Source organism: Sceloporus undulatus, chromosome 2 (assembly GCF_019175285.1).
Source record: "Sceloporus undulatus isolate JIND9_A2432 ecotype Alabama chromosome 2, SceUnd_v1.1, whole genome shotgun sequence".
NCBI lineage: Eukaryota > Metazoa > Chordata > Lepidosauria > Squamata > Phrynosomatidae > Sceloporus > Sceloporus undulatus.
Window position 1 is genome coordinate 240,342,209 of NC_056523.1, and position 17,065 is coordinate 240,359,273.

The 17,065-nt window shown below is 39.0% G+C and overlaps 1 protein-coding gene across 1 annotated transcript in view; it reads right to left on the reverse strand.

Annotated features, from left to right (window-relative positions):
• The window catches only part of JAK2 (Janus kinase 2), a 60,765-nt gene that overhangs the window by 19,927 nt on the left and 23,773 nt on the right, over positions 1 to 17,065 (reverse strand). The window contains exons 5-13 of the mRNA XM_042450294.1: positions 16,748 to 16,893; positions 15,040 to 15,361; positions 13,230 to 13,349; positions 10,018 to 10,175; positions 5,729 to 5,840; positions 4,461 to 4,647; positions 3,782 to 3,909; positions 2,278 to 2,412; positions 948 to 1,035 (exon numbers count right to left, since the gene is read on the reverse strand). Of these exons, the coding sequence (XP_042306228.1) occupies positions 948 to 1,035; positions 2,278 to 2,412; positions 3,782 to 3,909; positions 4,461 to 4,647; positions 5,729 to 5,840; positions 10,018 to 10,175; positions 13,230 to 13,349; positions 15,040 to 15,361; positions 16,748 to 16,893 (1,396 nt within the window). The remainder of the gene's footprint in view (positions 1 to 947; positions 1,036 to 2,277; positions 2,413 to 3,781; positions 3,910 to 4,460; positions 4,648 to 5,728; positions 5,841 to 10,017; positions 10,176 to 13,229; positions 13,350 to 15,039; positions 15,362 to 16,747; positions 16,894 to 17,065) is intronic.

The window sequence follows — 17,065 nt, forward strand, 5'->3', positions numbered from 1 at the left end:
CTGGAACAGCTACTAAGGAAGATCAAGGAAGAAAGTGCAAAGGCAGGCTTACTTATAACATAAAGAAAACAAAAATAATGACAACAGAGAATACACAAAAATTCAACCTAGACAATATGGAAATAGAAATAGTAAAAGAGTTCTCATACCCAGGATCAAACATTGATCAGAACCAGGAACTGCAGTCAAGAAACCAGAGGAAGACTAAGAATAGGAAGGGCAGTTATGAAAGAACTAGGAAAGATCCTAAACAGCAAAGATATACAACTGAGCCTGAAAGTTAGAATCATACAAGCCACTGTATTTCCTATTGCCATGTATGGATGTGAGAGCTGGACAGTTGAGTAAGTGAGTAGGAAGAAAATCAATTCATTTGAAATGTGGTGCTGGAAGAGCGTGCTACAAATTCCATGCACAGCCCCAAAAAACAAACAAACAAACAAACAAAAAACCTCAAAACAAATAGGTCCTAGAACAGATCAAGCCAGAAATCTCCCTGGAAGCCAAGATGACTAAAGTGAGGTTGTAGTATTTTGGTCACATCATGAGAAGGCATGACAAACTGGAAAAAGCAATAATGCTAGAAAAGGTGGAAGGAAGCAGAAAGAGAGAGAAAGGCTGTATGCTAGATGGATGGACTCTATTAGAGAGGTCATGGGTATGAATTTGCAGGAAATAAGGAGAGTAGTGGAGGTTTGGGAATCTTGGAAATGTCTCATCCACAGGATTACCATGAATCAAGATCAACTCAAGGGTGGTTAATAATAACAACAACAACAACAACAGGTCACTGTGTATCACAAATTGACAAGGGAGCACAGATGTTGTCATGAAATAATCTGTACATGATAAGGATGTAAATAAGTTCTGAAATGGCTATTTACACAGTGGGAAACAAGAAAAAAGCTCTAATTAGACTGCGTAAACAATTAGCCAGGTTTACTCACTTTCTTCTCCACAGACACAAACTCCATAATTTAATACCAAGTGCTTGTAAGAAAGCTGGCTCATCATGCTTGCGGCTTCAAAGAAAGACTGCAAGAGAAAGGGAAGAACAATTAACAAAGTGAACCCTAATGGGAACTGTTAGGAATTAGATCTAATTAAAACCACCTTTATTTTCACATAGCTTAATTTCCCCATCTTCTGCAGCAATACTACATAATTGATTAAGTAACACTGGTCTCTCAAGGCCTGGTTTTTAATAATTCTTTTACTCACAATGCACACCCACTTTAACAGTATATCATGCCAATTTTACAGCAATAGGAAAATCCCTGATGAACACAAAAGAACACTTTACAATGCTGATTCTTGCCAATAAATAACTGGTAGTCTGTTCCTGAATTCCAAGTAATATTCTTTTTTAAAAAAATTCAAAAGACAAAAGTCTCAAAGGAGTGTGGAGGCTTTAATAGCTTCGTCATTCAATGAGTTTCAACACATTTGACCTCACAAGACACAGTGAGACTGTCATTATCTCCTTGGTTATTTCATGATCAGGAAATTACTCTTCAGAAATTCATGAAGCAGATTCTTCATACAGATTAAAATGTACTTAGGGTTTGGCATATACATGGTCTTAAAAGCAAAACAAAACACGAAATGAATCCAAATTCTGTATCTAAGGCAGCTGAATTGCGTGAATTATGTATACTATAGAAATTAAACAGACTGGCATATTTTGTATAATTTATTCAACTCATCCTAGTCATGGAGAAAAGGGAAGCTGAATCACTGATGAATATCCTTTCCCTAGCACTCAGAAATATAATTGTCCCTCTCAAAAGTCTGAAATTTCTCCAGGCCTTCTTTGCATACTGTTTAACAAGGGGGAAAATACAGCAGAGGCAAAAGCTGGGAGTTCAGTGTGCTGATAACCATCAAATTACAGTACATGCATATCTAATTGAATGATTGATTCACAGAGCTCAGAACTCCTAGTGTTCCTAGAGTGTTGACAGTATGTCCCTTTTTTAAGGGAAAAGGTATAATAGATATATCTGTAACTGGATTTTCCTCACCACACACTGAGAATTTTCTAGTATATTCTTTTTGGTGCAATGCTGCCCCTCTGCTTAGGTTTGTACACTTTCAAACTTTCCTTCATAGCTGTACAAAAAAAATGGAGTTTTCAAAATGAATGATAAGGTCCTCAGTATTCAGCACTACTGCTACTCCTCTGCTCAGAGCTTGGAAAATGTACTTTTTGGATTACAAGTCCCAGAAGCCTCCAGCCCAAAAAAGCCCAAGGAATATTCCAACCCATATACAAACCTCAGAGTAGTTCCTGTGCACTTTATCCAGCACCTTCAGTAGGACTTCTGTTTGATACAGCTTACCATAGTCTCCCACTTCTTTCCTCACACCTTTGAAAATCTTAGTGAAGGTACCCTGACCAAGGCTTTCATTCTATGTGGGAGAAATGATTTTTTAAGTGAGCAGATAAATTTACTCAAGATAACTTAAATGCATCAACTGAAGGAAATCAATTACAAATATTCTAACCTGACAACTGATTAGTTTATAAAACCCAGGTTGATGTTTAATAAGCTGTATGTACAAGAACAAAACAATTTTTAAAATGAATGCTGAGATCCTAAGCACAGAATTCTGCGCTCATGTGTTATTCAAAACTTGGAAAAGTTACTTTTTGCACTACAAATCCCAGAATCCCCCATTCCAAAAGCAGCCTTTCCAAGTCTCATATTCTTCACACACTATACATTTGTGTATACCACTTCTGTGGTATACAGATTTTCCTCAGCAGTAGACCAAACAGATTTATTTATCACTTCCCATATCTAACAGTATCTTGAAGTGGCACATGAATAAGTTAAAAGGGACTGGTCCCAATACAGCTCCTTCAAACTCTACTGTTTACACCACTGTGAACATTGACTATTTATTTCTACTTCTCACTGTCTATTATTTTACTATTTACTAATCTACATGAGGACCTCTACTTTTATCCATCACCATGTTGCACTCTATCTGGAAGGGAAAAAGAGATGCTGACACCTTCCCTTATCCCCTAGCCTGGTGCTGAGTTACTGATACAGTTCATTCTTTGCTCTGGTATCAGCCACCCTGAGTACACAAAAACATTATGCAAACATAACCCAACAGTTATGAAGATGAGACTGATTGACTGGAATGTATCTGGGTGAGGGTAGAAACCTAAGCTCCTGAACTCAATAGGATGTTATTACTTACATTAATCTTCTCACTCATTTATGCTGCCTGTTTTGGCTTTCTTTTTCCTAGCCGATGTAACCATTGTTGGGGAAGATATTCGCCAACAGGAGTTCAATGCAATACATAAATTTAAAAGCAGTAGACCAAACAGATTTATTTGCCTGGGAATAATCATCTGACAGTAATAAGGCTAGAAAGGCTTTCGAAAATGAGCTGCAAGGTGCACAACTGATTATTAGGATGTCACATGGTTTATATTTAGCCTACATTTATTTTAAGAATAGAAGTATAAAGCTGCACTAGAAAAAGAAAATTATAGCACATGCTGATTCATAATTTACTCATAAAGCAAATGACATCATTTTTCAAATATACGATGAAAGAACTGTGTATTCCTTGTGCATTTAGCACAATAAATGTCCAGTTTTCTGTAAGCATAATGTTCCCCCTTGTGCAAATTATTTCCAATAACATATACTGAGAAATGGTCCCAGTGGCTTTTTATTAATAAAACTTAATTCAAAGTAGCTGCATCATGGATCATAGAACTATATGAATAGGAACACCAGTCTGGTGAACTTACAAAAATCAGATCTTCATTCCGGATTTTGTGGAAGACCATCTGGTTGATATTATTGTGCCTCTGCAAGGTGGGTGAGGTGGGCACATCAGAGGCGGCATTGCTCCTCAAGATTAGTAAATTTGACTTATCTGTGAGAAGATGAGAGTGCTATTTCATTTATGGGCACATTTCACTTGTTGAGTGCCAACTAAATGTGTGAACTGTCTGTAATGAGCTGACACAAGACATCTGATAACTCATTCACGTTTGCAAATGAAGAAGACTCAAATATGCATTAGCAAACTAATAGGCCTACATCTGTCATGCGCTACTGGATAGAAATATTATTTTGTTTTGCATCTATCAACAGCAAAGGTTTCTAGTTTGGAAAGAACAGCTGAAATTCCTCACTCATCCATAAAGTTTCCTAAAACAGTCACTTTAATTCTCATTGCCACAACCTATGTCCAAGTATTGCTGTGAGAATAAAAAGGTGGAAAGGAAAAGCAATATATGGAGCCTGAGTTCCTTGAAGAAAGAATGGGATAAAAATATAATAAGGTGCATAGATTTACAGCTTTTTCTTATTTATAATAAGTGCTAACAACAGTAGTTTGTATAAGTCACTTGAATTATATTTTAGTAAAGAAAAGTAAGCTAAAAATAACAACAGAAACAACACAGCAGACCAGTTCTTTACCTTTTGGTTTTGGAGGACAACATCTGGTAAATTGGAAAATTATACTATCCGAACGGACAGTTTCTGTCCGATAGCAATTCAAAAGATCCACAAGGTTTGTGAAACTTCTTCTTGTCCCAGTGAGATTATACTCTCCATTCTCATTTTTTGTTATCAAGCAATGTTTATAATCAGCTGTGCTGTCTTGCTGCATAATTAAAAGGGAGAGAAATGAATTATTTTAAATCAACACTTCTGTTTACCCTCATTAAATTATCAGTTAACCTTTGGCAAAATCAAGTCTCCAAGTTACTCAACTTGGGTAACCAAAACAGTACAAGAGACCTGAGAGCAGAGGCATCAGCAGAATGTTTTCTTTTGACACAACAAGCTTGAATGGTCTGAATTGCTAATGCCTTGGGTCTCAAATTGGAAGAAAGGTAGTATATAAATTGGATGAACAAATGAATGAATGAATAATATTGCCTAAAATTTAGTGAAGTGGATTGGCCACAAAAGACATACAGGAGAATAAATGTCACAGCAGGAGGGACAACAGGCATCTCCAGTTCAAAACTTCATACCACGAATGAAGAAAGCATCATTTTAATATGCAGACTGCAGCACACTCAACCATCAACCGAAGGACAAAAGACCACTATAGGCTTGCACCACCTGAACATGATCTAATCAGAAGCTAGGCAGGTTGCTCATACTTGGATAGGATGGGAGATCAGCTACAAATGACAGATATCTCCATGCAGTGGCTAGAAAGAGCCCTCTGCTGCCAGTGAGAACCAACAATACTGAGCTAGATGAACCAACGGCCTGACTCCATCCGAGTAAGGGAGTTTTCTACGTTTCCTGTCACTCAGAAAGTGCAATTGCAAGAGACAGGCCTGCCAGGCCCCATGTATCCACCAGAGAAGGGGCAGTTGCAAGAAAATTGTTTTGCCCTCCCTGCGAGAAAGTTCATCTTTAAGAAATCTCTAACTAGGAATTAGTGCCCAAGTTTGCCTCTTTCCATCTTCTCCTTCATCTCTTTGCTTTGTGTGTTGTATTGTTAAATTGTAAGCCTGACTACTGAGACTGGCTTGTAATCAATCTTGATAAACTGTGTCAAAAATTACTATGAATAAATAAATGCTACTTAATGTATAGAATGGTAAGATGCTCCAGGTGCATAATATTCAAGTGGGTTAGCAGAAACCTACAATCCTAGAAATTTTGAACCTCTTCATTTTTATTCACATTCATTGCAACTGGACATTCTTATCATCAAGACTTACCTGAACTGCAAAGGTAAGGAAGTACTTATTAAACTCCTTTGGACTGCAACGAAGAACGTAATAGCCAGGCTGATTGCCAGCTTTCTTCAATTTATTGATTGCGAAGTCCATGCTGTTTTTTAAAAAAATATATAGGGGGAAACATTTTTTAATAAGAAGCTTTGAGCTACAGACCACTCTTTAGGATTAATTAGATGTTAATGCCACATAAAGACCTTTTCAAGTTCAAATACACTGTGACTACACACTTAAAAACACTTATAAATTATAGCAAATGTACTCCTGCTATAGCTTTCTTTTGCCAGCGAGAATATATTCCACTATTTGTGTTTTACAAAGAAAATCTTTGGTATCACATTTCAAGAAAAGGGGAAATTATGACTTATTGCGAATTTTAGTTAAACGAAACCAGAGATCAGTTTCCACTTTGGGGAAGTGATTGTTCTTGGTGAAAGGCAGAACTGAATCTGATTTAACTAGGTGAAAGAAACTTTAAGTGCTCTCCCATTTCAAGCCTGGCTAGAGGAGAAAGCCCTGATTTCCTAGCACTACTGATTCCTGAAATTAATACAACAAATTATCAAATGTATGAGAACTTAAAGAAACAGGCATAACCATACTGTCATTTATCTTCAATTTACATTAATCTGTAGCCAACCACATGCATTCATTTGTCCAGATGGATGACCCTTTGGCATAGCCTGAGAACGGTAAATTACCCTATATTAAAACTTTCCCTTTTTTCCCCAAGAAGGAAGTCTTCACCTTTCAGATGCATAAGAACAGTGGAAGGCTGGAGTTTTTATGGTTAACAGCTTAGTTAATGCTGAAACACCATTCTCTCAGATACAGCCCCCCTGCAGAAAAGAAACATTTGATTTTGGAAATGTAAGGGCCAGATATCTAGAGGTCTCATAAAGACTTACCCCCCACCTCTCTATCCTGCTTATTGGAGATATCATCCCAACTAGCATTACATTAGCTACAGAAACCATGATTTCTTTAACTAAAATGCTCGCTGTCCTAAAGATGATTCTGACAGGGCTGGACATACTGTTGTTGGGTGCAATGTTCTAACTTCTCAGTGAAGTGAATATTAGTGACTTTCTGGCTATGCTTGCCTGTATCTACAGCTTGTAAGAAATGCTACTGCAATGGTGTACGGGAAGTCAAAATAGGTGCACAGGGTCATTCATTTTTCATTGCCTAAATATATGGTTGGGACTCTGACTTGCCAGTGCATTTGATGGGCCAGACAGCTTGCACAGGAACTAGTGTGCTTCTTTTTTATCTGCCATAGCTGTTGTTTTCAAACTGAAAAGACCAGACAGCATGGTTGAAACTTCTATGGGAAGTCTGCTTGCGCACTCCTGTTCCACACAGGAGCAATTCAGCCACCTTGAAAAAACAATCCCCCCTCTGTCTTATCAATGGAGTAAATTTATGTTCAGATCTGTTCATTAATTCATGTTGATTCTGTTAATTGCAAGATCGGCAGGTTGACAGTTCAAGGCCAGGGTGCTGAATGATGGGGGTGAGCTCCTGTCACTAGTCCCAGCTTCTGTCAACCTAGAAGTTCGAAAGCATGCAAATGCAAGTAGATAAATAGGTACCACTTTGGTGGGAAGGTAAATATCATTCTGTGCAGTCATGCTGGCCACATGATCACAGAGTAGTCTCTGCCAATGCTGGATCTTTTGGCATAGTAATGGAGATGAGCACCGCCCCCTATGGTCAGACACAACTTGACAACCTTGTCAATGGGGAATAAATTTACCTTTACCTTTTACCCCTATCCAAAGTGGGATGGGGACAGTTACAGTCTTTCTGTGCATAAGGAGTGTTTTTTCTCCTTTCTTCACAGTACTAAAACCCAGCACTATCAAATGAAGTTGAACGATAGAAGATTCAGAACAGATATATGGAAATATCTTTATACACAGTACAAATATGCTTTCCATCTATAGCAAAACACCAGTTGGATACCACCTCAGGAAATGAGAAGGTCCGTTTTGCCTCCCCCCCCCCCCCCAAACCTGTCTTCCGATGTTCAAATCCTTGTGTGGGAGAGAGGAAGTAGCATGGGGGGGGGGGGCAAGAATACCACAGAATAAAAATGAAGAAGTCAGAAAGCAGAACTCAAAAGAGTTCCAAAAAGAACCTGAAATCTATGCAGAAGGCACACCCAGCTATTAGATGGAAGAGAACCTTTACCCTATTAAGTCAGATATGAATTCTACCTTCCAGCAAAAAAAAAGATGGTTTCCTGAAGATAAAGGTTGCCCTTTGGCTTCCTCACAGAGAAACTCACATAATGAATCATTTCCTGTATACCTCACACTTCGTTTTGTTTTTTGTGGTCATCTTAACTAAAGTGCACAACTTAGCTCTTCAGAAGAAGGAAATATTATACAAATGTACCAAAAAAACTCTCTGAGCTTAAATCATTTTTTCCCCTCGAGTCTTTAGAGAAAAATTAACAAGGAAGCATTGGTTTGAAAAGTAATTTCCTTTGCTAGCAATTTTCTGTGTTCCCCACAATCATTTAAGTAACTGTTATCCAAATTGCCTTTTCTTTTTACTCAGCTTAACGTTTTGTTTCTGCTAGATCACACAGTGAGCACATTAGGAAACTCTCTGCCTGTGACATCATAGATCAATATTAAGGTTATGAGTGGAACTCCTTAAGATTTGTTATTCTCCATTCACTGCATGACAGTTCAAACTAAGAAGAGAAGAAAAGATTTTCAAAACTACATTATGTTTTGTGATTGAATCAAACAAGTATAAATCTGTTACAAAAGGCAACCTCAAGGAGACTTTCCCATATATTTATACCAAAGTTCCAAAAAATTTCCAAAACCAGGATAATGGGCAAACAATGAGGAAATAATGTAAGGTATATTAAAAATCAAATGGTCTGGCCAGTAACTCCCTATAAAAACCAGTGACTTAGGATGGATGGGCAAATCCAAATATATACGGGTATACATCAGTTAACAAAGCCAATAACAAAGAAGCTCCTTTTAACAAAGTCTTTTCATGACTGACCAATTTCTCCTTTTCTCTTTATTCTCCATCTAACTAGAAGTTTAGCACTGGCATTGTAAGGATGCTAAAGGATGGCTGAAGAAACACAGACTTTCAGTGCCAGGCTGCAGCAGCATGTTTGCAGTAAATGGTGCAATAAAGCTTGAGTTAGGAAAAAATAAGATTCTAGTCTAGCTGATTCTACTGTAGCTGTGTGTACCTGCCTACTATATGCAACATAGCAGCTGCCTCCAGATTTCATTATGGTGCATGCTTTCAGTAGCTGCATCCAGATTCCCTTACAGAATATGCTTTAACAGCAAAACAGAGAAGACAGGGGTGAGCAAGTAGGACAGATTCATCAGCTCCCCCACATTATGTTAAAAAGCATAGGCCTGCACATTTGGCTGCCAAATGGAAGTGATAAGAAGAGCAGAGGTTGGTGAAAGAAGGTCATCCTTAGATGCATTCTGCCAGAAGTATTCAAGTAGTCTCTGAAAAATTAAAAATGTTTTTGTTTACTCTTGCAAGGTTTACCTAACCAGGTTGTTTAATTTAGCATGCAGATATTGTTGGGCGCGTTACACACCGCCATAAGGGACGTCCTTAGGACGTCCCATTTTGAAAAAGGGGCGTATCTTCCAGACGCCCCTTACCCTATTACGGACAGAGTCTGTAACAAATGGTGGCAGCCGTTCCACACAGCTGCCACCATTTTGACGTAGCGAACGCTCTGCGTCCGCACGTGACGCCACAAGTGCGCGCTTTGGCACTTGCGGCGTCTCTTCTGGGTTGCCAGAAGGAGCGCGATTTTCACGCTCCTTCTTTGCAGCGCGGAGGAGTCGCACGGTTTGGCTGCTGCAACTCCTCCGCTGCAACCGGCAGCGGCCCAAGACCGCCCCTTTTGGGCGGTCTGTAATGGACCTTGGTTTTCAATAAAATGTTCACTGAAACATGTTGAACTGCTCTTCTTTTTTTTGTGGTGTAGGAACCTATCGCTATTCTTTCCATGCTATTTATGCCTTGAGAACCAAATTTTATGTTAAAGAAGCCTTGCCCAGGAACACATCTACTTGAGATCTACTGAGGTATAACTGTATTTGAATTGGCTACACATGTGAAAGATTGCTTCTTCAATAAAATTCCTCTTGCTGGAGCAGAAAAATCACCTCAAGCAAAGTGGAGCATTTTTCCATCTAAAAGAACATTCCCTCTCAAAATCTTATAAAATATTGAAGTCTTATAAAATTGTTACTTACGAAACTGGCCCATGGCAGTTGCTCAGAATGTTTTCAAGAACTGAAGGAGGTGCTACTTCTTTACAGAGATAGTGGTGAGCATCTGCAGTTAATCTGTAATATCCATCAATTAATGATACAAAAGAAAGAGCATCTTTCAATGAATGAAATTCAGCTTCCTACAAAGAGAAAAGAAAAGACACAAATTATAAAATCTGAATGATTATCACATACCTGCTTGATAATTTATCATGCCACTCTTATTTTAAGCACTGAAGTGAATAATGAATGGATCTCTATATCAATAATTAAATTATGCTTTGAGAGTAGATTGTATTGTATTTTGATTAATTCTGAGAATGGATTTTCTTCAAAAACATCACCATGCCTAGGCAGTGGCATTCTGAGGAAAAGCTTCAGATAGTTTGAATATACAGTATTTGGCTATGGTTGCAAGAATGACCAGGTTAAAATACATTACAGATTGTTAAATGGAACACTAAGTATCAATACAGACATGGAAACAGGTTGCTACAGAAACATAAAAAGGTGTTTGTGTTCTTGTATATCTTTACAGAACAGAACAGAATTTACTGAATTAGCATTTCCAACAGATCTGGGGAGCAATAAACATCTGAGAGACAACATGCAGTTTCAGGCTTTTTAATGTCTAGTCTTCCCCCTGCTTTCCCTTCCTTTCGCTTTTGGAACATCATGCTTGATGAAGAAATTTAAAAACCTTGAAAGCCTGCATATATTTTATGCCATTGTGGGCGGCCAACCACAAAAGGCATCATGGTTCTTTAAAACCTGATGTGTTTTTTTAAAAAAAATAAAAACTCTTAGATCAGTAGTCCTAGCATTGTTGTTGTGTGCCTTTGAGTCATTTGTAACATAGGGCAGCCTTAAGGTGAACCTATCATGGGGTTTTCTTGGCAAGATTTGTTCAGAGGAGGATTGCCATAGCCTTCCTCTAAGGCTGTGAGAGTATGACTTGCCCAAGGTCACCCAGTAGATTGCCATAACTGAGCAGGGAATTGTCCCCTTGGTTTCCTAGAGTCCTAATCCAACACTCAGACCACTACACCACACTGGCTCTAGCCCTAGCATACTATATAAAAACTGCTCACTAACCCTTTAAAAGTGATAATGGGTCTCCAGAGGGAGACAGTTCCATTAGAAAGGCACCATCACAAAGAAGGCTGTGTTCAATATGACCGCCAGCCTTGTGTCTGGTAGGAAAGGTATCCTGAGCAAGGCATCATTCAAAGGGCATTGAAGAGGAGAAGAGAGAATACATACAAGAAGGAGGTGATTGATCAGATATTAAAGGACAGGGCAGAGGTGGGGAAAATGTGGTGCATAGGGCCCCTCAATATCTCCTATTCTCCTAACCATGAACTGAAAGACCTGGCGCTTAAATTTAGTGGTACAAACCTGCCTGGTGTGATCCGTTGGCAAACCAGTAGCAAGTCAGTACAACTGCTTGGCACTAAAAGCAACCAATGCTAAGAAGTGAAAACTGGAGGCAGAGATATCCAAAGGCCACTTCCTGAATGTCTGGTTCTGTGTGCATTCAGAACCAGGTTTAGTGGGAAGGGTAGGCATTGCCAGTGCTATAGGACAGATGGTTCTCCGAGTCACCCCCACCCCCAGAGACAGGCATTTAAGACGTAGCTGGCTTTATACAGCAGAACCAGCTGGCTTCTAGCTGCAGTGGGGTGTAGGGGACTGGGATGTCAGTGTGTGTACCTTCCTTTGGGTGGGAGGGGGGACACTCTGCTGTCCTGTCACACCCTCATTTTCATCCTCTGTTATTTGAAGTTCTTGAGCTGATGGTGAGTGAGCACTGGAAGCCAGCTGCAGAGTGCTGTGTTCAGGAAGTAGCCAGCTCTATAAAGCAGCAACAAGGGTGTAGGGACTTGGCTTTTTTGCCAAGTCAAAATTCTTGAACTGTAGCCATCAAGGACTTGACCAGTTAAAGATCTGACATCTCATGTGGCTGCAGTTTCCCACCTGATTTAGGCTCAAGTTGTTCTCCCATGGACATGGGATTTGTTTTCTTGTGTACACAATACACTGTAGGATTAGGACAACATCATTTTTCACTGCCCATATATGCTCACACACATATCCTGCAAATTTTGTTGTTGTTCTATGTTTTTGTCATTTCCAACTTATGGTGACCCTAAGGAGAACCTATCACAGGGCCTTCTGGAGCTGAGTGTGTGATTCACCCAAGGTTATCCAGTGAGTTTCCATGGCTAAGCGGCGAATCCAATCCCAGTCTCCAAACATAGTCCAACACTCAAGCCTATACACCATGCTGGCTCTCATTCTGTAAATTACCAGTGCCCAAATCTGAATGTTCAAAATCCACCTGCTGAAAGGTAAATTAACATCTATATAAATCTCCTTGATTCAATGGGTTTACTCTATATTAGCAAATGGATTTAAGCCCATGACCTCTCTTTCTGTTGAAGATAAATATAATTCAAAATCCTTAGAACATAAGGATTAATCACCTAATTTAAATGGGGGGGGGGATGTTGTCAATTACGTTTTAAAACAGTATTAAGTGTACCCTTCTGCAGGGAAAAAGGCGTAATTATGGATGTCAGGCATTTGAACAATTTTCAGGCTTATTCAGACATAACTATTCTCATCTCCCAAGCATTAATGTGCAGAGATATCAGGAGGGCTTCAGGGTTGTGTTGCCTCCCCACTTTTTATACCTATGAATACCAATGAGTCCATGGTAAGATAAAGAATTCAAATATATGGGGATCCTATATATACAGTATGTGAGTAAAGAAGTCACTACCTTCCACATAGAGAGTGCTGGACAAGATAATTTGCTGAGCAAAAAATGCCTGAGTATACAGAGAAGCAGCAGCTCAGCAGCCTTGTATTCACACACTGAATAATAACTAAAATATTAAGTATGCTCTCTGTCCTCATGGTTAGATATCTCTGTAGAAATGAATATGTATATTTACCCAAGTTTAATAATTCACTACATGAATTTTATAGGATAGAGGACAAAGCTGATGATCTGGCCATCTTATAATATTCCATCCCATTGAACATATGCACATGCTGTTTTTACTTCATATTGTAACTGCAGATATATTACATATCAAAGTCACACAAATAATGCAGAGTGTCCAGTCTCTGTTTAGACAAATTATATATACAAACACAAGGTAACCAAAAGAACACTCCCACTGTACCAAATTCTTGCTGTCCTGCTTGTGAATGGTTACAATTCTATTCTCTCCAGAACCTTCCTGGCTGGCTTGCTTAATACTGACATCAATAATATCAGGGAAATCACAGTATGTCTGTATGTCCTGTAAAAAGATGTTTGTTTGTTAGTAAACTGTTCAGTCAATATTTTAAGTCACCAACTCAAAGCAATTCTAACATTAGAAGTTTAGCTTTGATAAAATTGGAAACTATGAATTTCTGGTACAAAAAAACAATGACAGGGAGGTTAAATGTTCCTGTTTCTTTTGCACTCTGGTTTCAGTTTTAAACTACAGTGGTACCTCGGGATACGAATGCGCCGCCTTACGAAATTTCCGGGTTACGAAAAAAATCCATTCAAAAAAACTGTTCCGGCTTACGAACGTTTTTTCGGGTTACGAAAAAATTTTTGGTGCTTTTCGGCGCTATTTCACACGAAATCGCGGCTTTTCCCCATTAGCGCCTATGGCTTTTTCGGCTTACGAAGGATTTCGGGTTACGAAAGCGGCGGCGGAACGAATTAATTTCGTAACCCGAGGTACCACTGTACCCAGATTTCTCCATGACACTGGAATTCAGGAAATTATGGTTTCTTTGAACTCATGGTTTGATCTTCTCTTCTTATTGTCTATAGTAGAAATAAGACACAGTTTAAGCTAGTATATCAAAGGAAATGAAAAGTTTATTCCCCATGCTGTTTTTTTCTCCAAGAAATAAAAGAATGGAGGGAGCATTAGCTCTTTTTTGCATGGTAAAACCATGTTTTTTCTTTATGCCTGAACTGAGCCAGTGAAGAGTGAAGAGTGCAATGGATGTCCACATACAACATCAATTCAGTAAGATCTACAAAATGGCATATATTTTGCCATTTTAAATAGCAGCAGCCAGGACTACCATCCATACTGTCTGTCTTCTGCAGTGATCTTTTTACCAATGCCAGCTTGAAGCTGGTGGAAGCAGCAGTAGAAGAAGGGAACTCTGTGGCCTTGCCAAGAAAGAATTAACTTACAACCCAATGGATCCAAGGCCACCACATCTTGCCAGCTGACAACACCACCCTCCCTGTTTTGGGGCCTAGCATTGCAGGAGACATACAGAGAAGACACACTGACAGTAGATACACCCCTGTAGTGCTTTTAATGAATCAACTTGGATTCATGTATGATTACTACTCCATGAGTAGAGAACTATGGCCCTCCAGATGTTTTTGGCCTACTGCTCCCAGCATTTTGAGCCACTATAACCAATGGTAAATGATTAAGAGAATGCACTTCACAGCTGATCATCCCTGCACTAGACATTACTATTATTTCATCAACAAGGTATTCCTCTCTTGTAATATCATGCAGAACAGAGAATGGCATTCTTTAGTTCTCAGTTATATCTGCTGCTAATCTAGTTGTTCCTGCAACATTAACACTAGTAATCTTAAAAGCCTCAGTTAGAATCCTAGTAAGTACTAGGCATGCTTGCATGGACACCAAGAAATGTGCATGCTGTGTCCCTGGAATCATAAGAGAACCTGCATTGCTCAGGCTGCAACAGAGAACTGAGAGCTTATTGAAAACTTACAGAGCTTTACACTGGCCTTCTATTCTCTTGCAATTACATATAATAGACCTCTGAAGATCCTTTCCTGCAAGAACTGTCCTCTGTCAGATCTATTTTCTAATTCATCGCACAATTATCAATTTCTAATTAGCCAGTAAACATTCTAGCAACAGGATCAAATAATTCTGTTTCTATTAATAGCCTTCATATTAATTAAAGTGAAAGGTTGTTATAGGAGATTACCTGTTCTGTGAGTGTTTCACTCTCTTTATGTTTCCCTCTGGAGCACTGAATTCCACCATTTGCAGTTATAATAATAGTTGCAAAACGTTCTTCGCCTGAAGGTTCTCTGCCAGGCTCCTTTACTTCAAATACTTCTGAGTAGAAGGCAGACTGAAGGGTTTCCAGATTTATGAGATACTTCAGTTTCAAGTTTCTGGCAGTTGCTTTGCACTGGCCAAATCTCTGAATGAATTTTCGGAATCTGTATCTTATTCTCTTACGGGTCAGAATGTGGTAATCCTGGATTTTTTCTCTGATACACTTGGGCAAAAACATTTTGTAGCTGTGAATACAAAATCTAAATATCAGCCAAAGTATTTTTATTTATTTATTTACGGTATTTATATCCTGCCCTTCAGCCCTAAAGGCTCTCAGAGTAGTAATGTAATGGGTAATATAATGTAATGTAAAATAATGGGTGTGTGCATTACAGAAATTGCAAAAAGTATCACCAAGAAGTCCTGATTGTTAAAGTAATTCAACTTGAAGGCATGCTGTACAGAAATCAAGAGGCTAACTCAGTTCAGTACTTCAATGTTGTAATCAAAATTTCTATATGAACCCATCAAAACTACACATGTAAAAACTGGAAGAGACGACAGGGGATTGGCATGGACCAACAAAAAAACACCTTTCAGGAATCTCACATCTGAACACATATTGTCACAGATGTAAACCACAGTTCCCTCAAATCTATCTAAAACCCGCAAGCTAGTACAGTCCTCCCTCTGTTCTCGCGGTCTTTGGACTCACATACCTCACGTTCTCGCATCCCTCATGTTCAGGAGAATGAATAGGGTGCGTGCCTGCACACCCCCACGCCTATATTCAAGAATATATGCAAAACTCCATTTTCGTGAGGGAGTCTGGAGCTGATCCCCTGCGAAAAAGGAGGGGCGACTGTATAGTGTAATGGATAATGGGCTGCAATTAAGACTGTGGATCAGAGCTGAAACCCCATGCATGTCCTTGAGGCCAGTCACTATCTTTCAGACTGATTTAAAAACAAAGACAGCCACATTATGTTGCAACAAGTTCTTTGGGAGAAAAGTGTGGGATAACATGTATTAATAATATTGGCTCAGGTTTGAATTCCAATTAACACAATAGGCCCTCCCTATCTCCTGCTACTTTCTGCATCCTGTTATCACCCCAATCTGTGTTTGAGGATTGTGCAGGGGTATATGGTATAGAAGGCTTGGGGGGGGGGGGGGGGGGGAGAGCTGCCAAGAAGCTCAGGGACTTTCATGGCACAAGTGCTTTCTGCTTGTGCAATGATGTTGTTGGATCTAAGGCAATCTGAAAGTCCAGTCATTTGTTAAAGATAGCCTAAATATTTCAGTATGATTCCTTTTCTAACTCATGTGAGTCTGCAATCCTCATGATTGCAGAAAACACCCTGACATAGGGATGTTTTCTGCAACAACTAAAAGAGACTTAGTATGAAATGGATGGGAATTGCACTTTGTATAACTTTGTGTTCCGCATTGCAACTATTTCTATTAGAAGTTTTATCAGACGTCCTGTGCATCCTCCACTAATGGATCAGTTCAAATGTTTTATCTTGATCACAACAAAGAAAGATGCACCAACAATATTCTTACATGCTTGTTTTTAATATGCATTTGTATTTGATGCAATGTTGCTAAAATCTAAAAAAATTACTTACCTCACAGAATTGTAGATGGCTAGTGGGGTTTGGTCCTTTTCTTTGGCCATTCTCATTATATCCAGAACAGCCATGCCAAGGCATTCTTCTTGTGTTTCATGAGTAACAGCCATCTTTACCCACCCATGGACAAAGTCTTCTCGCCACTGGATGCAAAAAGAAAGCAAAATGAATTTTGTCACATTCTATTTTTATTTTCAATGTGAGGAAGCTTGTATTGAATCAGTCAGAAATCATGTCTGACAGCCTGCTGTGAAGAATTTGCAAGACACTTTGCCGACAAAATCGTTTGAATTTGCTCTGACTTTAATGCTGTAG